The following is a 23650-nucleotide window of genomic DNA, read 5'->3' on the forward strand; positions in this document are numbered from 1 at the left end:
GTGACGAAAGAGACGGGGGAGCCACGTCAGCATCCGGCTGGCTCCAATCACCGCCCCGCCCATCCCCTTCTCCCTCCCTATTGGCTGTTCGCTGCGTGACGCCAGAGAGGGGCGGGGCCTGGGGGGGCAGCGATGGGGGGGTGGGAGGAAATGGGGGACCCCCCCTCCCCCCCCAAGGGGCTTCCAGCCCCCCCCCCCCAATTCTCCCCCCCCCCAGGGCCCCCCCAGCCCAGCGGGGACAGAGGGGACCCCCCAGCGCGTCCCTCCCGGGGAGGGGGGGGGACACCCACGGCCCCTCTGCCCCCCCTGACCCCCCCCCCCAACCCCGTGACACCCCAAAACCCAGGCAGCTTTAGGTCACCACGATCCAAATTAACCCCCGGCTTAGTTAAGCCCAGCTCAAGCTCCAGCTGGAGCCACGCTCATTAAACGATGCTGCTAATTGAACGAAACTTCGTTTACGCTCAAAGCGAATTCCCTGAAATCCCCGTGGATCGAATCTTCCCGTAAATCCGAGACCGGATCCCGGCATCTCCGAGCATCCGCGGGGTATTTGGGACTTACCCGTACATCCCATATTCACTTACCTTAAATACAGCAGCTACGCCATCGAACGCCACCGGGGCAATTTAAATATGGAAAAATTGGGAATAGAATTAATTCCTCCGGGAAAAAGGACGGGGAAACATCAGTTTTATTTCTAAAACGGGCTGAAAGCTGAACAGAAAAGGTTAAATCGAATTTTTTTTACCGGAAAATTCTGGCCCTCCGTCGCATCCTTCACGAGCCGCGGCGTGGTCGGTGCCTGGGATAAAGTTGGTGCCAAGTGCACAGAAACAAATCAACCAAAATAAACCAGAGAGGAGCCGGGGGATATCAAAGAACGCGTGACCTTGAACTTCGTCTCAGGGTCGGTTTTGGGCTCCGGGAAGTTCCTGGCAGCATCCGAAATTGCTCGAAATGTCCAGAAAATGGGTCCGTCCCGCCGCGTGCAAACCCTGCCCGGCTTTTACTGGCCGAAAGGTCGTTACGGGGCGGAGCCTGGCAGGGAAATTCGCCTTTTTAATTGAAATTTTGAAATTAGCAGCTTCCCTGCTGCCTGCGCAGAGGTAGATACCGGCTCCGAATCGGGGAAAAAAACGCCCGTGGGAAGGAGAAGCAGCCGTCGTCTCGGAGCGGGAGATCTTCGCGCGGAGGAGGTCGGATCGGCCACGTTTTACGGCAAAACCGGCCGTAATTCCCTGGAGGGGCCGGGGGATCGTCCCGCTGGCCGCGAAACCCGGGTTTCTCGATGGCTTCTCACCGCGGTTGCTCTCGTTCCTTCTAATTTGAGCTCACCCCCTCTATAAAATCACTACTAATAAAACAGTTTCCCAAGTTTTTTACCCCCAAATTAGGGAAGAAAATAATAATAGATGGATTAATGTCACACCAGTTCTACCAACCAGGCAGGAGAAATTTGAATTGAAATCAGGAAAGAAAAATAAAAATCAACGAATCGCAGCCTTGATCAGATCAACTATTTGGGGCGGGGGGAAGGAAGGGGAGGGAAAAACTTTTGAGGTACCTAAAAGCAAGTCCCCAAGATCGGCGATGTCGTGGTTTGGACCCGGGATCTTCCCCCGTGGCCGATGCCGAGACGCCGGCTCCGCAGTTCTTCTCGCCGCTGACGGGACGGTCCGATCCCGTCATCCTCCCCGGAATAAATCCCGGTCTCCGTTCACAACTCCCAACCGCGTGCCTGGTTTTGTGCTAAACTCGAGCGATGGAGAAGAGTTTTCTGCGGCACAAGAAGGGTTTTCCGTTAAAACCGGTTCTATCCTTACGACCGCGGCGGTTCGAATCATCTGGTGACGAGCGTGTCCGCGTCGACGTTGTTGAGGAGGAAGAGTTCGGGGTGAGCGGCGAATCCCAGGTGACGCTGGAAGAGGTGAAGGACAAGAGTTAGAGCTGGGAACAGCCTGAGTTGGGCAGGGTTTAACAAAGCCCGAGTTGAGCTCCCTGATCCCGTCCCGCTCGCCGGCACATTTCCACCTGCAGGATCCAAAGTTTTGGACTTTCTGGGTTTCCGTTCTCAGGCAGGCAAACCCAAGCGGCGTTAAAGCAGCTTTTTCACGCGACAGTAAAATAAATCGATATTTGAGCTCTTTCCGAAACGTGGCCAGGCGCTTAACGAACGACGGTAGGTAATCGCAAGCGCTTAATTAATCTGCGAGGAGCGCGGTGGGAATCGCCAAGGCCGTGTGCGGCTGAGAACGTCCCTCGGCTGTTGCAAATCGAGGCGGCGAGCGCAAGGGTTTAACAAAGCCGGACTTACCGCCAGCGTTCCTTCCCGGGTAGAAACAAACCCCAAAGGGCTTTTGTTCTCCCAGAGCACCGCGGCAGCTGACGGATTAATAAAATAAGAATAAAATACCCCGAGAAACACAAAGTTCGCTCTCTTGGGGGAGGACAGACCCGCTCACGGGGGTGCCAGGAGGAAATACGGAGGTTGGAGGGTTTGGGTTTTCCCCGCGGGGACGGGGGGAACGTGCCGGCGGGGGGCATCGGAGCCCTCGGGGGTCTCCTTGTTACAGCCGGGGATCGCTGGCGATTCAGAGCAACCCCCCCCCCCCCCCCCAAAAAAAAAATAAGACCCAAGAAGCCAAGTTGAAAAAGTCTCTGTCTTTTAATTGCAAAGGGAGTTTGTACAAACCGGTTCAAAGGCAGATACGGGGAGGGGGGGGGAATAAAATAAAATCAGTTTCACGGGGAGAAGCCGAAAGTGAGAACTCGATCTGGAGGCTCCGCCGCAGATTTACAGTCTGAAAGTTCTTATTTCAGCAGAGCAGGGAGGGGAGGACCTCCTCCGACGCCTTACGGATCAAAAAAAATCCCAAATACAGGAAAAATCGGAGGGATCGATACGTCGGGATTGCGGAGCCATTCCCTGGCCGCAAACACAACTCCACCCCCCCTCAATTCCCACCTACAACGCGCACAGCAGCTCCTTGGTTGTGAAAATAGGTGTAAAACCCACAAGTGTTACAATACGGGGGTTAAATCCGGAATTTTTGAACTAATAATTTGAAAATGAGAAATTTATTGTGTTTTAATGCTTGCTCAGGGGGGGAGCAAGCGAAGTTCAGCTGGTTTGGTAAAGGGTAGGAAGAGCATAAACGATCCTGCATGTAATTAAAATGGAGTTTTCACGCCATGCTTTGAGTTTTGTCACCTGCGTCTAAGAACCGTGTCATCGGGATCCTGAAATTCCCCGAAACCTCGGGCAGCGACGGCTAAAACACTCCGGAGAGCCCAAACCGTGAGCGTGCTGCCTCCGACCGTGCCGTTCGCCTCCGGCTCGCCGTCGGACGAGCGAGCGGGGCGGCACGTCTGGCATTTGCTCGCGCGGGAAAAGAAATCGCCGTTCAAACCAAACCCCAAACCGCGCGTGCCTGTGGTCCTGATCAAACCCTCCAAAATAAACCACTGCAGGGGAAAAAAAAACAAAACAAACCAACAAAAAAAACCCCCCCCAAACCAAACCGCGTTCGCTGCTCCAGAGGGGGAAGGTTGTAAAGCGCCAGTGCGGGCAGAGCCCCGGTCCTGAGCCCTCACCGCGGGCACCGAATCAACCGGGGCTCGGTTCGTCTACAAGCAGAGGTTGGTTGTGTCACACCAAACCATCCACATTCGGTCTTTCGGATCCACAAAAAAGCATTTTGGTACCTAAAAAAAACCTTTCGTGGAGCTGTGCCTTAACCGTGGCAGCCAGTCGTGGCTTTTGGATGGTCAGAGAAGAGAAAACTCGCTAAATAAACCCAATTTACGGCTTCCGACACCGGATTTTCCGTGACGAAGCCATCTAAAAGCGCCCGGCCTCGCGGGACGTAACCTCGTAATTCATCTGACGCCGGGAGAAACGATGGACGACCTCTTCTAACGGCAGAAGCAGAGCGTACCGTTCTCTCTATCATAATTCGTTTCTCCCGGAAAGGTAACTGAAACTCATTAAATGCTAACGAGAAGGGTAACGAGAAAGGGTTTGTAGTGAATTTACAGCAGGATCGGCAAATAAAAACCTGAAGTCGTGTTACAGTGATAACGCCCCTGGAGAAGGCGATGGGTGTACTCTGCAACGTGACGGTTTTGAGCCGTAAACCAGGGGGTTTTGAGAACTCTGTGTTTCCGTTAATCACATACACAGGGAATAAACTCACAAACCCATCAAGAACCACAAACGTTAAAACTCGTTTCCTTTGCTGACCGCCAAAAATCACACGCCAGGCGAGTCAAATCGTAAATAAACGTCATTCCGCGTCGCGGAAACTGCGCGTCGCCTTCAGCCCCGCTCGGAATGAAAAGTGTTTTCAAGTGAAAAGAAAAATAAAAATAAAATCCAGTCAGATCGTGAACGGCAGCCACGATCTGACCGCAGAGGTAGACTCTGGACGCAGCGTCGCACTTTGCTTAGTGTCAGCGGCCGGAGCATCCTTCAAACGTCACCCAAAAAGGTGCATTTTCTATTTCCTAGCTTATTTTTCTAGATTCTCCAGTTCAGTGCAGAAGAAATAATTACCTGGAGCTTCAGTGTTTCTGCTACGTGGATTAAAATGCGAAGGGATGAGAAAATGTGCCGGTTTTAATGCAAAAATACGAAGAGAGAACAGGCAGCCCCTGTATTGCACATCGCTTCTTACGGGCGTGATTAGAGGCATTCAGCAAAGAAAACATCCACCCTTTAACTATTTCAGCAGCAACGCGTTTTCCGATACGCACATCTGATTATTAAGTTTTTTGGGGATTTTTTTTTTTCTTTTTTGGTTGGTTTTTTTCCCATGAACGCGCGTTATTTCCCTGTGCAAACCGCACATACGTTTGTATACGTTCACACAGTAAACCATAGAAACGCACTGGCTCTGATGGCTACTCGCTGCGTACGGACACTGCGTCTATTTAGCGGAGTGAGGAGGTGACTCTTCCGTGAGAAGTGTCCTGGTGACGCTTACCGTTTTCCCACAGGCCAGGAAGGAGACTCCCAGAGCGATCAGACACAGCCAGCTCTGTAATTAAGAGATATCGGTGATTAGAAACGCCACGGAATATTAGACAGACTCAGATTTTGCCCGTTTCGGCGTTATCGCGTGCGTCGCGGTGAATAAATTGGCACCAGAAGTCATACGGGTGCGGGTTGGGGGTGGACGAGAGCTGATGGACGCCGAGGGTGGAGCACGACGGCACGACCGGCTGGGTGGACGAGGGCAGGGCGGGGGATGTTGTCCACCTCAACTTCGGCAAGGCTTTTCGCACCGTAACGCCCTCACAAAGAAGCTTAGGAGGCGTGGGGTGGAGGGGCGGACAGCGAGGCGGGTTGAGAACCGGCTGCACGGCAGAGCGCGGAGGGTCGCGATCAGCGGCACGGGGCCGAGTCGGAGGCCTGTGGCTGGTGGTGTGCCCCGAGGGTCAGTGCTGGGTCTGGTCTTGATCAAGAAAATCATCAAAGACCTGGACTGGGGACAGGGCGTACCCTCAGCGAGATCTGGACAGGCTGGAACGTTGGGCGGAGAGGAACCCAATGAAGTTCAACAAGGGCCAGGGTAGGGTCCTGCACCCAGGGAGGAATAACCCCGGCACCAGGACAGGGTGGGGGTGACCTGCTGGGAAGCAGCGCTGCGGAGAAGGGCCTGGACGTCCTGGTGGACAACAAGCTCTCCATGGCCAGCAGCGTGCCCGCGTGGCCAAGGCGGCCAACGGTGTCCTGGGGTGCGTTAAGAAGAGCGTGGCCAGCAGGTCCAGGGAGGTTCTCCTCCCCCTCTGCTCTGCCCTGCTGAGGCCACATCTGGAGTTGTGTGTCCAGGTCTGGGCTCCCCAGTTCCAGACAGACAGGGAACTACTGGGGAGAGTCCAGCCGAGGGCTGGAGGATGATGAGGGGACTGGAGCATCTCTGGTGTGAGGAAAGGCTGCGAGAGCTGGGGCTGGTTAGCCTGGAGAAGAGAAGCCTGAGAGGGGATCTCATCAACACTTATCAATATCTGAAGGGTGGGTGTCTAGAGGAAGGGGCCAAACTCTTCTCAGTGGTGCCCAGCGACAGGACAAGGGGCAACGGGCACAAACTGGAACACGGGAAGTTCCACCTGAGCATGAGGAAAAACTTCTTCCCTCTGCGGGTGACCGAGCCCTGGGACAGGCTGCCCAGAGAGGTTGTGGAGTCTCCTTCTCTGGAGAGATTCCAAACCCGCCTGGACGCCATCCTGTGCCACCTGCTCTGGGTGATCCTGCTCTGGCAGGGGGTTGGACCAGATGATCTCCAGAGGTTCCTGCCAACCCTGACCAGTCTGGGATTCTGTGACCACTGGTGGATAAGGAATTGGGTGGATGGTGGCACTCAAAGAGCTGCGGTCAACGGCTGCGGAGACCGGGGATGGGCGGGGTCCTGCAGGGTCCGTACTGGGACCAGTAGCATTGAACATCTTTGCTGGGAACATGGACAGTGGGACTAAGTTTGGGGATGACACCGAGGTGAGTGGAGCGGTGATACTCCAGAGGGAAGGGATCGATCCAGAGGGGCCGTGACCGCAGAGGGGAGCTGATGTGAACCTCGTGAACTTCAGCAAGGCCAAGCGCAAGGTCCTGCAGCTGGGTCGGGGCAGCCCCGAACGTGGATACAGGCTGGGGGACGAGCGGATGGAGAGCAGCCCTGCCGAGGAGGACTTGGGGGGTATGAAAAACTCAATATGAGCCAGCCACACGTGCTCGCAGCCCAGAAAAGCTGATTGTATCCTGGGCTGCACCAAAGCAGCGTGGCCAGGAGGTCGAGGGAGGGGATTCTGCCCCTCTGCTCCGCTCTGCTGAGACCCCCCTGCAGTGCTGCGTCCAGCTCGGGGGGCCCCAGGACAAGAAGGACACGGAGCTGTTGGAGAGAGTCCAGAGGAGGCCACGGAGATGATCCGAGGGCTGGAGCACCTCTGAGAGTTGGGATGTTCAGCCTGGAGAAGAGAAGGCTGCGGGGAGACCTTCGAGCCCCTTCCAGCCCCTGCAGGGGCTCCAGGAAAGCTGGAGAGGGGCTGGTGCCAAGGGCAGGGAGGGACAGGCCAAGGGGAATGGCCTGAAGCTGCAGGAGGGGAGATGGAGATGGGATGGGAAGCAGAAATCCTTCCCTGTGAGGGTGCTGAGGCCCTGGCACAGGGTGCCCAGAGAAGCTGTGGCTGCCCCTGGATCCCTGGCAGTGTTCAAGGCCAGGTTGGATGGGGCTTTGGGCAACCTGGGCTAGTGGAGGGTGTCCCTGCCCATGGCAGGGGTGGCACTGGGTGGGCTGGGAGGTCCCTTCAACCCAAACCAGGCTGGGGTTCTCTGATCACTCATGATCTTACACCTCTGGCAATATACAGACTCGTCCAGAGGAACCGTGCCTCGTTATAAAGTCTCCACCAACCTTTCACCTGCTGCGGCATTAAATCGAGGCCGTTTTGGGAGCAGCAAACATGTGAACGGCTAAAGAGATGGTTGAAAAAGCAGAGGAAAGGCCGTGTGGGTTAGGAGGCGCAGCGCAGAACGGATTCCCAAGCAAATCTGGCCGCAAAAGCCTCAACTTCCCCATCGGTCCCAACCCTGTGGCCGACTTCAATGCCCGTAAAAAGTGATAATATTAATCTCATGGTGAGAAAAGAAATCCATCGGCTTATCCCACCTACAAGGAGTCTCAGCTTGAACCAGGCTTACCAAATACGCCACAAAGGACAGGTAGATCACGCTGAGAATCGCAGCCCCGATGTACAAAGCCATGTGGTTCAGGGACATGACGTAGGCCACCACGAAGTACATGTTAATGCTGCAGATCAGGAGGATCAGCACGCCACCAGCGATCTTCCAGAACCTGTGAGCAAAACCGGAGCAAAACGAGGTGAGGCGGAGGGCCCACACTTACGTTTCGGAGGAGATGCTCTAGGCCACGAGGCGAGGAGAGGAATGAAACGCGTGCCTGAGATGAGCAACACGTCGTCTCCCGCTCGGGGGCGATTCCCTTCGTACTTACAATCCATTGGCAAAATCGTTCATGACACTGGGCAGGCTGGTGAAGGTCAGGACGGGGATCAAAGCGAACGGAAGCTGGAATAAGCAAGAAAATAGGGAAGAATAAAGAGTGGAAATTGTTCAGATTATCTCAGCATGGACAAACATCCAAGGCTGGCTCGTTTCTGACAGCATTTCCCCAAAGCTATTGTTAAGTGACTCAAAGGGACTTCCCCTGGCTGGAAGAAGGAAATAATTTCAGACCCTGGCTGATCCTCTCTACCTCCCCCCAGCAGACCAACATCTCGCTCTGCTCAGCTGCTCCTGCAAACCCTTAGGCACCAGAAGCCAAAATATTCAGTGCTAGATGTTTTTTTCCGAGACCCGACCCCCAAATCAGGTGTCTGCTGCTCACCTGGAGGCTCATCAGAACATTTAAGAAGTCGTTCATGCCAGTCAGATGTTCGACGTCCTGAAAGATGGCGACGAAGAGGGTGGGGGTGATGGCAATCGAGCGGGTCAGCAGCACCCGGGCGAAACGGGACCACCGCAGGTTCAGGAAGCCCTACGGAAAAAACCACAACAGAGCAGCTGCTGGGTGAGAACAGTAAGGAGACTTCAAGCGCGGCAGGAAGAGGGGGGGCGCGGGGCAGGATTAAAAGCCGATTTGTTTGAAAAGCACATCAGGGTGTTTTTACGGAGCTTCCAGCAAGAGCTGTGTGTCCAAGGAAGGCAAAATCATCAATATCAGCTTTAAAGGCTCGGGAATAGAGAGAATGGGGACGCGGGCAGACACCAAGAGCGTTAATTACCTCCATGACGAACTGCCCGGAGTATGTCCCCGTCATCGTTGAGCTCTGGCCGGCAGCGAGGATCCCGATCGCCCAGATATAGAGAGCAGCAGGGCCGAAGTAACAGCCCAGAACGACACCCTGGAACAGAGATTTGCAGCCTCACGTCAGTTCAGTCCCACATCTGAGAGCGGGAAGGAGAAAAAGCAGGCGAATTCCCTTATGACCAGATGAAAGAGAAGGAATAATTTGTAGGAGAGTGTGCTGGTTTGGGCTGGGATGGAGTTAATTTTCTTCACAGTAGCTAGCAGGGGCTGTATTCTGGATTTGTGCCGAAAACAGCATTGATTTTTACTCCTCCAATTCTCTGGGGCTGAGCTGCTGGCCGGGGTTAAACCACGACAGAGAGGGAAAAGCATTCTCCACGTCGGCAGCGGATAAGGCAACACCTCACGGGCTGCAGCTTTAACAACGTGGATTCAGGATGGATGCAAGGAAAAACTTTGGCATGGCCAAGCTGCAGCCCAATTAGCAAAGGGAGAGATAATTTTGCTTGGTCGAAGGGCTCAAGGATCCCCAGGGGTCTCCTTCAGCTCTGTTTTTGTCAATTCTTCTACAGGTCCTGGCCTTCAACGCTCCCCGTTTACCCAAAAGCAACCAGAGAAGGACGCCAGGCTGCCGGAGACGAGGCCGTCCCGCTCTGCGGGTCACTCACCCCTTTGTAGATGTCCACTTCCAGCGTCTGGTTGTTGTTTGGGAAGAGCGAGGAGTGCGGGCTGCTGGCATTCGTGCAGACGTTGTTCTGCAACGACATGAAGGAACAGGTTGGGTTTGCTCAGCGAGAGAGAAGCGAGGGCGAGCAGAAAAGGCTGCACGCGAAGACCAGTGGGTGCTGGAGGTCCCAAAATGCTGGGTGCCTCTTCGGACTGGTTTAAATGGAAATAATCAGCACCCCTGTTCTTTTTTCCCCCCCTTCTTTACACGCAGAATACATGGGCTTTGCTTGACCCAGGGGCTCGGAGCTGCCCTTCTGCCCCCCGTTACTGCTCTAACGGCTCCACGGTTCCGTCCCGAGCAAAGGCCCAGCCCCAACTCACCACATCCGCGTTCGTCTTTTCAAAGAAAGCCTCAGCGAAGACGGTCACGACAAAGATGTTAATGATGAAGGAGACAAAGAGAGCGATGCAGGACTCGATGAAGAAATACTTATTAGCTTCTCGTACTTCCCTCTTGTTTGCACGGTTCACTTGCCGGGACTGAAAAGGAGACGGTGACAACAGCAGGCTTGAGAAACAGGAACGTGCTATTATATTACTTACATCTGTAATTATACCATTTTAGACAGTGGGACACGGGTCACTGGATGGGAAAAGAACAGGCTGGAGGGAAAACAAAGCCAACCTCAACGTTTGCAGAACAAGCAATGGCCAGGTCTGCCAGCGAGGCTGCGCTAGCCAAGTGACGCGCGCTCCTGCTCCCACACCCACACGTAGAGGACGCGCGTCCCGAAGCTCTGACGGCTTTCCCCGTGCCCACCCAGCCTCCTTCGGGGGTTTGCTACGTCCCCACCGAAGTAAATGCTCGAAGCGGAGTCCCAGAGGCTGCGGCCGCTCAGGTGTCCCAGCGCGCCATCCCCGTACACGTTAAGCGGCGCAGCCGCTCACCTTGACCAAGGCGGAGTGCAGGTACATGTTGTGCGGCATGATAACGGCGCCCACGATGCCCACGGCTTGCTCCAGCTGGGGCGTGCCGCAGTTCTGGCAGTACGGGATGAACAGCCCTTTTAGCAGCTTCCCCTGGTCGGGTTTTACTGTGATATACTGGGCAGAGAGAGAAAAAAAAAAGAGCTTCAAATATCCTTAATTTGAAGTGTTCACCCCTCTGTTTTGATACGGGGGCGAGAGGGAAGGCGTCACTCTGGTGGAAACGCAGAGAGAGACGGTGAAGATACCTCGTATCCAAACGTTAGAGCCATGATGGTAATGAGAAAACCAAAGAACGCTTCCAGTTTTCGCAAGCCTGTCACAAGAAAAAGGATCATCAGCAAATTGAGAAAAGCTGAATCTCAGATTTAGCTTCCAGAATTCAGAAGGAGAAATTACCGTATTTATCCAGGAAGAGAAACACGAATGTGTCAGCAATGGTGATGAGCACGCCACCCCACAGCGGGATCCTGCGAGAGACGGGCACGAGCGGACATCAGCTTACAGAACGCTTCGACCTCATCCGCCAGCCACTATACCACTTCAGAGTCCAAAAATCTCTTTTTATTTAGGGCACTTGTTTGGGGATGGAACCACATTGTCCAAGGGTTTGTTTGCAGCCTGGCAAGAGGTTCAGCTGCACGGGGCAAGGGACCGTAGGTGTGTTTTCTGCACTAAAAGCTCAGATAAGAGCTCTCTCCCCGAATCTTGAGAGCAAATCCCACGTCCGCATCAAGAACGACAGGAGCGAGAAAGACTTTAAATAGCTAATTAGTACAAAATTGTAGCTTCCTGTTACGTTTGTATTTCCAAACTCCCTGGCCGAAGAGGACGTCTTTCTGGTACTCCTTTATTAGGAATATAAAATTCGCCAGGAAAGCTGCAGCCCAATTTTGGCGTATAGCAGTTATAGCTAAAATAAAACCCAGAACCTACAGTTCTCCTTGTAGCCAAAAGAAAAAAAAAAAAAAAAATAGCACCAAAGGCTGAGTCATCTAAGAGCGCTAGCACAGCTCTGATGAATCACCCTCTACAAAGAGCTTATTTTGGAAGATTTATAGGAAATAAATGAGTCTTTTGGCACACATGGTGTCACTTTCTTAACCCTAGAGGGGACCATTCATTTCCTCCTGCCCTCTGACGACAAACCCAACTTACTTCCCCACAGACAGGAGGTTAATAGCAATCGCTGAGCCGATGACTTCTTGCATATCGGAGCCAATAATAGCGAGTTCAACCATCAGCCATAGGATAATCCGAGGAACCTAGAGGTAAAAATACCCAACGTCATTAAAAAGAGAGAAAGCACCTTCTCCCTTCAATTTCCTAGATGAGCACGGGGCTGTGGCGATCAGGAATGGTCTCCTTTCCCTGCCCATGGCACGGAAAACATGTTGACGGTTGCCACTTCATAGCTGGTCCGGAGCAGAAATCCAGGTTACCTGTGGCAATCACGGGAGGAGGTTCCCGGGTCACTTATATAATCTAAATTACTCGCCTCAATACATTTCGCTCGTTGCGAGAGCAAAACCGGATGTTTTATGTGCGCCGAGGCACTGGAAACGAGGATCGGAAGATGTTTCACGTGGTCAGGGCAATGACAAAGTCTCAGGTGTTGGATGAGAAACATCAAACCGCACAGAGTTGGGGACATCACCGACTTCTCGCCAGCCCCTTCCTGAAGGACAGCCTCACTCATCTCCAGCTGAACGAGACGCAGAGCCCTTTCTTGCACAAGCCGTGAAGATTTCTTAAGCAGGGAAATTTAGCAGCCACGGAACGGTCTTGTTCTAAAGGGCCATTTCTCTCCTCATGATTCCTTGAGCTTATTTAAGTGATGAGTATTTCAACTTGGGGAGGCAGCAGTCCAAACAGAAAAGCTGAAATCCTGGGTTTTACTCCTGACTCTGTGATTCAGTGGCAGATGCCAGGACCTTCACCCCACCTCCCTCCTTGCGCTTTCCTTTTTCCAAGACGGGGAAGACAGCTGAAGCGTCCCCCATCTGCTCTCCCAACAGCCCAGGTTCTTAACGAACCCTTCACTCATGCTACATTAGGGCTACAATTAAAATCTTCCTCCAAACCTGCCTTTCTGTGAGCCAAAACAGAAATCAACTTAACCCCCCTCCAGCTTCTTGGGCAATAAAGCAAAATGCAACCATGAAAATGTATTTTAGCAACCCGAACACTTTGTCCTGAGGAGGATTTGGCACATAAGACTTTGAGACCCGCCAGCCCCAGGTGAAAGAACCTCACTGACACGGGGACTATCGGAAGAGCTTCTCTGAGGTCACCCACCTTCTGGTACTGCCGGTTACACACTTCGGCGAGGTGCAGCCCCGTCACCACCCCCAGCCTGGCGGCCAGCCGCTGCAGGAGCAGCCCGATGATCGTCGCCAGCATCAGGACCCACAGCAGCTGAGGGAGACACAAAGGCAGGAGTGGGTGAGCTGGGGCAGCAAGAAACGACAGTCCCAGGTTCCCTAGGACGCCTGTGTCCCACATATACCTTTAGGAACCAATAATACACCTTACTGAGTGTCTTAGTCCCCCCTTCTCCTTCTCTGGGGTGTTCTCAGCTCAGCAGCATGTTCGGTACTCCTGCCCTAAACCACCGACGCGTACGTGGGTTGCGCAACTTACAGCGTTTAATCTGTAGGTTTCTGTACTGACCTTAAATCCTGCGACAGCCCCAGACTGTAAATCCGACTCGATGTTGCCCGGATCCAGGTAGGCAATGCTCATCAGAAAGCCCGGCCCCGTGAAAGCCCAGAGTTTGCGGAAACTAAAGCACGAGTGCTGTTGAAGGGGAGAGAGGATGGAGATCTCAGAAGCGAGCCCTGCAGCGGAGCCCTCTCCTCACGCAGGGGACGCATCGTCCCCACAAACCGCCCCAACTATCAGGCATAAAGAATGGCAAGAAACAGGGTTTGATCTTAATTTCCTTCACTGCCACAACAGAAAGCGCTGCTGTAGGATCAGTCTGTTCTTTAATCTGACCCTAAACTCTCCAGCAATCTCCAGTCCTCCTCTGAGGAGTTTAGGACCGGGCTCTGGGACAGCCAAGGACACACTCACGTAAATCTGGGTGGGAGATGAATTCTCCTGTGCCTGTAGCCGAAAATGCTGCCTTGTTGCTTAATCCAAAGCAAAGAGGGCAGCTGTACCCCCCTGCAAAGGGGACAATGCTGTTCCAAAGGCCAGCCAAGCACTACGGCTCCCTTCCCTTGATAAGGGAACAAAGAACCAAGGTCCCCTCTCCCCTAGAGCTACAAACCAGACACTTCTCTGCTCTTTAGCACATCTTGCTGCTTGGAGTTTTGCAGGAGACAAATCCTGAGTGATGAATCATTAACTCCACAGCAAGCACGGGAGATCCCGCACCCTCTTCTCCCCCAGATCCCCATCCAGCAGCCCGGCTCCCCTTCCCAGTCTAGGCAAAAAGGGGAACTGGCCCCAAGGGAATGGCTCACAGGGCTACCAAGCCTTCGCAGATTTTTCCCGATGGGATTTTCCTATCGGAGCGAGTGGAGGAGGGTCCGGCTGCACTCACCGTTTCATCTTCGGGAATCGGGATCTTGCTGTCGAAGTAGGTGGTAAAAGGTTCCTCCGAGGAGGCGTCCGGTGGCTGCAGAGGGTTCATGCTGCTGGAAATTGTGCTGATGATGTCCCCGTGCTCCCCAGAGGCATCTTCCGCAGGGGTGAAAGAGAAGCAGAAAAGGAAGGAGTGAGTGAGGTCCCTGAAAACAGAGAAAAACCTGCCAAGACCCTCAGGCAGAGAAAAGGAGCTGCCCTCACAGCTAACGCTAATTATTAAGAGACAATCAATCTAGTGAAAATAACCTGTACTGCTGTAAATCCACCCTAGGAGAGCACACCGCCTTGCCCGAACTCTCCCTCTGCCAGGCGGTGAGAGGAGGCCAGCGAGCCGGGCAGTTTATTTATTCAGATTAATTTAAAAGAAAAAAAGCCGTCACGGGGCACTGTGCGATGTAATGGCAGCCCTGGAGAATTACCGTAATGATTAACCTGCACAAACCAGAGCTAAGAGAAACCCGTGGCTATTTTTGCACCGTTACAGAGAACGATACCCCAAACTCTCCTGGCTGAACAGACCCTCTGTGAGAAGTTCAGCCCTGGAAGGACCCCGCTGCCCTGCAGAATCCTGTTGCTATCCAAGGAACACACAATGTGTTGCTATCCAGGGAACACACAATGCAGCATTTGTTCGGAAGCAAGGGACAGTCAGCAGCCCGCCGGACAATTTTCACTTCTCCTAAAGCACGAGAGGCAGGCGGGAGAGCCAGCCCTGATGAATTTTCAGGACAGTTTCTAAATTCAAACTTGCGAGGAAGGCGTGCAGGGTTACTCCAGCAATGAAAACGCACGTTCCCACAGATTACGTGTTAAGACTTGTAAAACCACCCGATTCCTCCCCTCCCCGCTTTCAGCAATCAGCCCTTTCTCCCGAACGGAGCCACTACTCACTTTTACGCTCCCTACGTGGCATTTTGCTCTAAGAGCTGAAGAGCAGCATGCGTCCTGAGCGCCCAGCCTTCTTAAGAGGAGGACTAAAACCCCAGACTGGCTCTTTTACCAAGTTGCCTATTGCATCATCAGAGTAAACTCAAGTTGATTGCTCCTCCTTTTTTTTTCCCTGCCTCCCAAATACCTGGCAGAGCTGCCTGCCCTGCCTGCAAATCCATTTACATAATGGACTCAGAGCAACCTGGGTATGTGTGTGCGGGCAGGAGAGAGATCCAGTCTGCACAAGACGGGCTCGTTCGTCTAGTTAAACAAGGCTGAGTGAGCCCTGAGAACTGTAAATCTCCTGCTGGGGTCATCTCAAAGGCGTGAGGGTTTGTGTCCGCTACGATAATCAGGTGTACGGGGCGATAAAGGGGCACACTGAATCCTTGGGGTGGCTTTTTTTGCAGGACAAAGGAATGAATTCGATTAAAGGTCGATGTATGAGAGCAAATCGGCTGTGTGAGCCTTACCGTAGGATGCCTTCTGGTCTGTGTCGGAGTTCCCCATGGTGCAAACCTTCCAGTGGTCTGGAAACTGGTTTAGATTGGCCACGTTGGCTGCAAAGCAGAGCGGGGGGAAGAAAAAAAAACCTGTCAAGAAGGAGAATAAAAACCCACAAGAGAGCCAACAGCTCCTGGCAGGGACAGATTTACTTCCTCGGCCCTTTTCAGCTTTGAAGAACCTTGCAGGGCCAGGAGGGGAACGTTTTGCCCCGGTCCTGCTTGGAAACTCCTGTTGCAACAACCCGAAGGAGGGGGTGAGGGGACCACAGAAAGGTTTGCAAGCAGCCAGGCTTAGGACGGTGCCTGTTGTGAAACTCCAGCTAAGGAAACAAGAGTGGAATTTCCTTTATGTGTAAAAATTACATACCATCCCTCCCCTTCCAGGCATGATGATTACATCAACACTGCTCCCTTTACAAGGCATCTGAAGTTTCTTTTAAAGGCACGACGTAACTCTTTCATCACGGCGTATTTTTAAATCTAACCCACGCAACCAGGATCTGGAACAGGACTTTGGATGAAGCTGGCGTCCTCCGGGCTTTAAAAGGTCGAACCCCACCCAAACCCCTCAAGGACAAGTTAAAGTACCAACAGTATATACGTTTGGTATGTAAAGCACTTAATCTCCCTCAAATCCCGTTGTATATTAACGGGAGATTTCCTTATAACAAGGCAATATTGGTTCAGCGAACACATAAAAGGGAAACATTAGCCAGGAATTCATTTTAAGCGATTTGAACCCATTTTACGTTTTCAAATATTAATTCCCCTGTTCCATAACCAGCTCCAAAGGTGGTTTGTAATCCAGCCAGGCGCGCTAAAATAATCCAGAGAGAGTTGCTTCACGCAGGGCTAGAGTGATGCCATTTCTTGTAGGCAGGGCCACAATTATTATTTATCTATCCAAATATACTCAAGATTTTACACGGTTGACTCTAGGGCAACAAGATGAATAAAGGACGCTCCAGGAGACCTGAACTCTGCACAACTCGCCGCTCGCGCCCGTCAACGAACCCATCAAATAACCTCGAGCATTTGCTCTGGACGAGCACGTAGGAGAATTCATCCGTGCCGGTGCGGAGCGAGGCGATGAGGTTTCACCAAACCGTAAGATTTCTCATCCCACTTTTGGGTTTTGTTTTTTTTTTTTGGCTGCACGTCAGCCAGCTCTGCCTCTCCTGCAGAGCACAAACCCGGCGTTCCACGAGCGCGACTTGGAAGGAAGCGAGATTCTCCGATGCCACCACGATCTTAAAACACATCGAGGCCCTGGACAGCCCCTGCCCCTTCCCGGTTTTAATTGTCACTAAACCGTTAGTCACCTTGTCACCTCTCCAGCCCCCGCAGCCCCCCGAGACTTCTCCCTCCGGCAGCTCCCGCTTGGACGGGCACACCCTCAAGGCTGGAGCAAAACTTTTATCTGTCGCACACGCTTACACTATTTTCTTTCTTTACCGGCTCCTTTTTAAAGCACTAAGCTTTTTAATGAAAGACCTTATGCTAAATTTTAGCAATAAGCCATCTCTTCCCCAAAATCTAATTCCTTCAGGAGGAACAGTGCTTACCCTGGCAGCGAGTCCCACGAAACTCTCACTTCGTTAATAAAGGCGAAGAGGAAGAAGATCACACGGCGAATATTCGTTACAGTGCGAGACTGACCTAAATATCTCCTTGCAAAACACATCCCAGCTTGGGCGGGAGCAAAATTGGTTCCCCTATCTCCGCCGACAGCTGCCGAGCTCGTGATGTGCTCATTCACGACCCGACGCAGGGAAAGCTTTCCCACGTGTGCCGGGTTGGAAATGCTCCCTGTGGTTCCTTCTCCCATGGAGCTCCCACAAAAGCAGCCGCCAGCTGTAGCCAGATGTGAATATTCCACGTGTTTCCAGCCCAGTTGGGAAATGGAGAGTTGGTAAGAGAAAAGATGGTGAAAACACACCTGTGGGATGGGTTTTGCCCGCTCTGTCTCCACGTCTGGGTGCTTTTCTAAAAGAACGGCTCTAGTGACCCCCTGCTGCTGCTCTGAACGCGGATGAAATTAGAGGATAAAGAAATTACAGGATAAAAAAGGTTGGGATTTATCGCTCCTTCTACCCGTAACCTCTGTGAACACCTTCAAGCGATTCCTCAATGCCAGACATAGGCTTGCCAGGCCACATTCTGACTCCTGGAGGTCGTAACCGTCGGCGGTTTGACTTTATACACCACATTCCCACTCGGGCAAGGCAGTCGCCTTCCCAGGAGGAATATTCCTTGGAATAAGGCAAAAAAACCCAACCAACCAAGAGCGGAGTATCACGAGGTTGCTCTAATCAAAAGAGCAAAGACACTAGCGCTGTTGTCTAGACCTTCAATACCCGCAGGGCGAACAACGGATCATTCTTCCACGCACGCTGATGAAACTACGAGCCTCGGGCCAACGGGTCTTTTCTTCTCAACAGCCAAAAAAAAGCAGCAAAGCCACGGGGAAAGGCGAGGAGCCGACGGCCGCTCGCTCATCCTCACCGTGGAGACACGGGGGTTTGTTGGATGAGTCTTGTCTCAGGCCGGGAGCAGTTCCTGCGATTGAGATTTCTGCATTTGATGTCAGGCTTTGAACTTGGCCGGTTCCTGCGGGGCACGTCACCATCGTTAACTCTTTTAGAGAGGTTTTGGAGCCGACGTCTCGTTATTTTCTTCATACGCAGGCACTCTCGCGGGCTGGCCGCACCGAGCGGCCCTTTACACGGTCACACCAAAAACCTGATCTGTTCCTTCCAGCTCACGTTATACAAATCACACAGGGGCAGCCCTGAGCGCAACACACCTACCAAAACCGGAGCAGACAATCCGGTTATTCGCTCGCTTCTTGACCGTACAACCTGGTCACCCCCTTGCCCGCTTTCCGGACACCCACGCCGCTCTGCCGGCCCAGCACCGCCAGGTCCCAGCCCTGGAAAAAACTTCTCCTCCGCACCGACCCGGTGCAGAGTCACCTGGAGCGGCAGCACCGCAGGTTTGTCCCTGCAGAATTCCTCCTCGCTCTCTCGCCCACGCTCCTGCGATGCCCAGAGATGATAAAAGCAGGCTGTGACACCAGCTTGGCTCCCATCGCTGAGGTCCCTGCTCACCTGGTTGACTCCTAAATGGGTTGGACGAGCTCGTTCCCTGCTAATTGTTCACCCCGTACCACGCTCCTGAGCTGAGAGGTGCCCTGGATGCAGGAGGGCACCGAGGCGTGGGGGGATAAACCCGCCCTGCTTACCTAAGCCTACTCTCCCAGAAAAACACAGCGTGACGGATTTATTTCTACGGAAGGAGAACAACCCCTAGGAAAAAACAACCTGGAAGCAAGGAGCAGCTCTCCTCCCCAGCCTGCTCAATCTGAAGGCTCCTGGATTTAGAAGCGAGCCCCTGCAGCTGCTCCCCACTGCTCTCCTCTGTTTTTTGTAAGCATGGAAAGGTGGGGGGACTGACAGACACCTGAGATTTCAAGTATTTTCACAACATGTAATTAATCAAATTGATTGCAAAGCTCTGTTTTAGCAGCAGCCTCAAGGCTCAGGGATTTAAAATGCCCTCAAAAAACACAAGGCAGTGCTTGAGGCTGTGGGAATTTTGGTTCAGAAGTGCTGTAAAGTGGGGAAAAAAGAGATGAGCAGCGAGGCTGAGCCGTGGGAACATCACGCAGGGTGCTGCAGCGGGGCTGGGGGTCTTCATATCGCCCTGGATGCCCCAAATCGAACACAGAACCGTTATCTCATCGCTGACCGCAGCATCCCGCTCTCCCAACAAACCCCTGTGCTCAAGAGCTCGTTTGACGGTTCCCCCTGCCCATTTAACGAGCTGCGTTCACCGCAGGAGAGATCACATCCCCCCTCTGAGGAAACCGAGGGTTTGCAATCACACGTGGACTTTGGTCGGGGACTGCACCTCCGGAGGGTGAGGCTGAGAGCGGGTAGGTGAAGCCCTGCCAGGGTCACACTGACCTTCGCTGAGCTCGGCCTGGCATCACACCGCTGGCAGAACCGCACCGGGAACCAGCCTCATCCTCCCCATCCCAATAACCAGAGGAACGCGACGGAGTTTGGACCCCGGGGACGCTCGACGGTGGCTCTGCAGCAATAACAGGACACGGAATGCGTGTCCCGGAACGCTCAGCCCGTGCAGGCAGAGCTCCACGGGGCGGCTGCCGAGCGAGCCGAGGCTTTAAGAGCCGTTCCCTCGTTGTACCCCCAAACCCTGCCATGAAGTTCATAGAGAAACAGCGTCGAGCCCTTGGACGCGCGAGGGACGAGGTTAGGGCTCCGCGGGACGGTTTCATTCTAAACCCCGAGGGGAGGGTACCGCGCCGGAGGATTCATGTCTGACCAGCCCTCGGGGAGGAAGGCAGAGGAGGAGGCTCGGGGGCATCTGGCCAGCCAAGCCACGGCCGCCGGCGTGTGCCATCAGCGGTTTCTGTGGGGCGAGGAGCGCCTGTCCTCAGAGACACCCCCCCCCCCCCAGCTCCGGGGGCCAGGGGACACCCCAAGGTCACAGAGCGCCCAGGGAGCCCAGGCTCACAGGGCTCCCCGAGCCCCAGCGATGGGGGGGTGCAGTGCCCGGGGTGCTGGGGGCCAGCGGCTCCATGGCACCCCCCGGCAGAGCTGACCCGGGGATGCTGCAGCACCCCCAGGGATCACCCGAGGGGGCATCAACCCCCCCCCCAGCACACACAAAGGACCCCCCAGGGATCACCCGAGGGGGCATCAACCCCCCCCCCAGCACACCCAGTGATCACTCAATGCGGGGGGATCCCCCCCACAAACCCAGAGGACCCCCCCAGGGGGGATCCCCCCCCATTCCCCCCCCAAGCCCCCGCCGCTCACCACCTCAGCCACCCCCGGTTGCCCTCGCCGCCGCCGCCATGCCCCGGCCCCGTACTCCTGCGGCCGCCGCCAGCCCGGCTTCGCTCAGCAGGGCTCGGCCCGCCCCGTGACGCTGCTCCGTGCGACCGGGGACGCGGGACACGGTGCGGGGGGACGCGGGGAACGGAGCAGGGGACAGGGCCCCGGTGCAGGTGCCAACACGGGGGGCGAGGGGGAACACGGGCCCAGCGTGGGGGGTCTGAGCCCCAACCGCAGCCCAGGCCGAACCCCGTTCCTGCTCTGAGGTTTTTCCAACGGCGGCTTATTCCGCCCCAAAACACAGATCCGTCAGGAGCCAGCCAGGGCCGCCAGGACCTCGCCAGCGCTTTTCATGGCAAAACCCCAAATTTCTAGATTTTTGGCCGGCAGCAAAAGGCTGCAGACACATTTAGGTGTTAATTATTTCCGAATGCAGCTGTATCACATCACAAGTGATGCCCATCACAAAGAATACTCTGTATTTTGGGGGAGAAGAGTCTTGATTTGGGTTTTGTTTGGGGTTTTTTGTCTTTTTTTCCACAGAGAAACACCGCTCTTTCACAGAATTCCTCTTACTCTGCACATTCCCTTGAAAACTTAGATTTTTTTTTGTTTGTTTTTTTGTTTTTTAAAGCGACCCCTTCCTGAGAACTAAACCAACAGATTTAATTGGTGAGACACACAAGAAACCTGCCAGCCCAGGGAAATAGCACGTGGCAGCAGCACACGGGTGTTCTTATCTCCACCAGCCCGATTAATTCCTCGGCAGATCACCAGGAACGTTCGTTTGGAAGCACGACCTGACCGAGAACGGACGGGAAAGCGTGCGGGGATCCGGGCTAACGGAACGGGACACCCCGACCTGCACGGGAGAAGCCGCTTGTTAAAAATCAGAACCCTTCGTGGAGCAAAGCTGCCGGCAGCGGGGAAGGCAGCTCCTTCCTTACCCAAACGTGGAGGTTTTGCAACCACGTTCATTATTGTTTAAACACAAAAGGAAAAATCACAAGATGTTGCTGAAATGACCGAATCCTGGAAAAATAAGAGGAGCAATGCGGGAGATGGGAGACACTGCCATCGCGGATTTAACTTTACCTCTGACGACAGCGCGGGCGCTGGGAGAGGGAAATTAAAACCAAACTGCAGCGTCGCTGCCGCATGGGAAGGCGAGTGCGGCACCCAGCCTCGCCAAAAGCACCTAGAGGTGCGAGAAACCTCGCGGGAGCTGGTTTACCAACAGCTTTTGGCCCGAAGCTGGTAAATTTACATTATTCTCCAAATCCCAGGATATTTTGGGATTAGAGTGATGCCTCCCATTGGCAAGACCACCCCGTAGGGACGGCGAGCTCGCCGGTATCGGCGTTTTGTGGTACTCACCCAATTCGCAGCTGGGGGAGCTCGGTTTGAGGGCGTATTTTTTGGGCATGGTGTTGGCGCTCCTCTCCCTCGACGGTTTCTGGGAGCAGACAGCCCGGTCAGCGTTCCTCTCTCTATATAAAGAGGTGTCCCCACCCTTCCCCGCTGGCTCCCCTCCCTCTCTCCTCCGCCCGCAGCACCCGCACCGATCCGGCGGTGCAGAGTTCCCCGAGGGGAGATCAGGAGACAATTCAAAGTCTCCCGAAAACAACCGCATCCGCTTCAACCTTATCGTTTATTAAATAACTATAAAAAATAAACCACCCACAAACGAGTTAAGGGGGGGTTAATAGGACAGCCGAATGCTTTGATGTGGAAACTCGGCCCCGTGGCGAGCGGCAGCGTTGGGCTTGGGGGGGAAAGGTGGGTTACGTGCCGGCCGGGGCATATTATCAACCCAGGAGCTCAATTAAAAGGCTGTTTGGTTCGAGCATCAGATGTGCTCCGGTAATCAGAACATGAAACAGCCTGGACTCTGCTCCACCAGAGTTATTTGACAGATTAGAGCCCAAACTGGCATTTACAGGGCATTTTCCAGCTGCCGGTACGTGCAGTGCTGATAAGCCGCGATCCCTTCCCAGTTCGGATCAATACAATCTATTATCAGCGATCCCCGCTGGTCCGAAACCCGCAGAGGCAGAGCGATAACCCCGGCTTTGTCGGGCGTTTTTTTTTCTCTTTTTGTCTCTGTAAAAAGGGCCCTTGGTGCCTTTTTCTGATAAGCAACAGCTGAATGCGCAACACTTCAAGACTCACCAGGCAGAAGGGCAAAGACACGGGCGTACATGACCGGCACCACACATTCCAGCTTCCCGGGGCTGCTGGGGGGGGAGCAGGGGGGTTCTGGGGTCCGTTTGGAGGAATGAGAGGGGTCTGGACCGCAAAAAGCATCCCCAAGGACTCACAGAAGATGGAGGAGCTGCCAGAGACCTGGAAAGAGGCAACATAGCGCCTGGTTTTAGTGATGTCTGGGGGAAAAGGAGATGACAGACCTCACAGGTGGGGTAGGGGCAGCGGTTGTTTCCCAAAAGGCCTTCGACACCGTTTCTTACGGCACTTGGAATCGAGAAAACAAACGTGACCCATACGAAACTACCCCGGGGCAGCTGCAGAACTGGTTCAGTCGCTCAGTGCCTGCCGGACAGGCGGAGGTGTCCTGCGCAGCTCCGGTGCGTGCCAGGGAAGCTGAGGCAGAGCATGGGGACCCACCCGCGGTGGGGACCGTGGGGCTTGGGGGGGGAACCAGGGCCCCTCCGCCGCCACGCCGTCCCTCGCAGGGGCCGGGCAGCTGCAGCTGAGGGTGACTTACAGCCCCACCATGGGCAGGGGCAGCCCTCAAGGGGCTGGGGAAGGGGTTTAAGCCCCAGCTCTGGGGCTCCACAGGCCGGGGAAGGGGTTTAAGCCCCGGCTCTGGGGCTCCACAGGCCGGGGAAGGGGTTTAAGCCCCGGCTCCAGTGCCAACCACCCGCTGTGGCAGGTAAAGGGGGAGAGGGGGCCCAGCTCACCTCGCCTGCATTCACCAACTACCCTAAACGTGACACCGCCCGGCGCGCCGGGAAGCCAAAGGCCCGGGGAGGGAACGGGCAACCCGGGATTAAGGCCGCGGCCCACCCGGGCTCCCCCGGCGCTGCTCCGTGGGCCTTAAAACAGCGCTGGGGACGGACTCCGAGGGGGGGGGACGGACTCCGTGGGTGCCCAGCCCCGGGCTGCGGGGGGCTCGGGGGGTGCCCGGTCCCCAGGGCCCGTAACGGCGACCGGAGGGGCCCGGCCCGGCCCAGGCCCCGCTTCGCGCCCCGGCGGCCCTGAGAGACTACTTCCGCCTTTGGTCACATGACCGGGCGAGCGCCGGCGC

General features: G+C 54.5%; 1 protein-coding gene across 5 annotated transcripts; it reads right to left on the bottom strand.

The window, feature by feature from the left end:
- Nucleotides 1-651: 651 nt before the first annotated feature.
- SLC11A2 (solute carrier family 11 member 2) lies at nt 652-23617 on the bottom strand. Of its 5 annotated transcripts, XM_075737778.1 has the most exons (19): nt 23304-23617; nt 22555-22728; nt 21760-21838; nt 15485-15571; nt 14038-14174; nt 13158-13283; nt 12783-12902; nt 11643-11749; nt 10884-10954; nt 10733-10800; nt 10446-10601; nt 9879-10037; nt 9497-9583; nt 8803-8922; nt 8406-8555; nt 8013-8086; nt 7700-7853; nt 4989-5042; nt 652-1921 (listed from the first exon to the last, which is right to left on the bottom strand). In XM_075737778.1, the coding sequence occupies exons 2-19, from the start codon at nt 22687-22689 to the stop codon at nt 1844-1846; spliced, it is 1962 nt and encodes a 653-aa protein (XP_075593893.1). In that variant the 5' UTR covers nt 22690-22728; nt 23304-23617; the 3' UTR covers nt 652-1843. The 5 variants fall into 5 exon arrangements, with proteins under 5 accessions (XP_075593893.1, XP_075593894.1, XP_075593895.1 ...); XM_075737779.1 differs by lacking the exons at nt 21760-21838; nt 22555-22728; nt 23304-23617 and adding an exon at nt 20365-20494; XM_075737780.1 differs by lacking the exons at nt 21760-21838; nt 22555-22728; nt 23304-23617 and adding an exon at nt 20368-20482.
- Nucleotides 23618-23650: the final 33 nt, after the last annotated feature.

Source organism: Balearica regulorum, chromosome 29 (genome assembly GCF_011004875.1).
Source record: "Balearica regulorum gibbericeps isolate bBalReg1 chromosome 29, bBalReg1.pri, whole genome shotgun sequence".
NCBI classification, from domain to species: Eukaryota; Metazoa; Chordata; class Aves; order Gruiformes; family Gruidae; genus Balearica; species Balearica regulorum.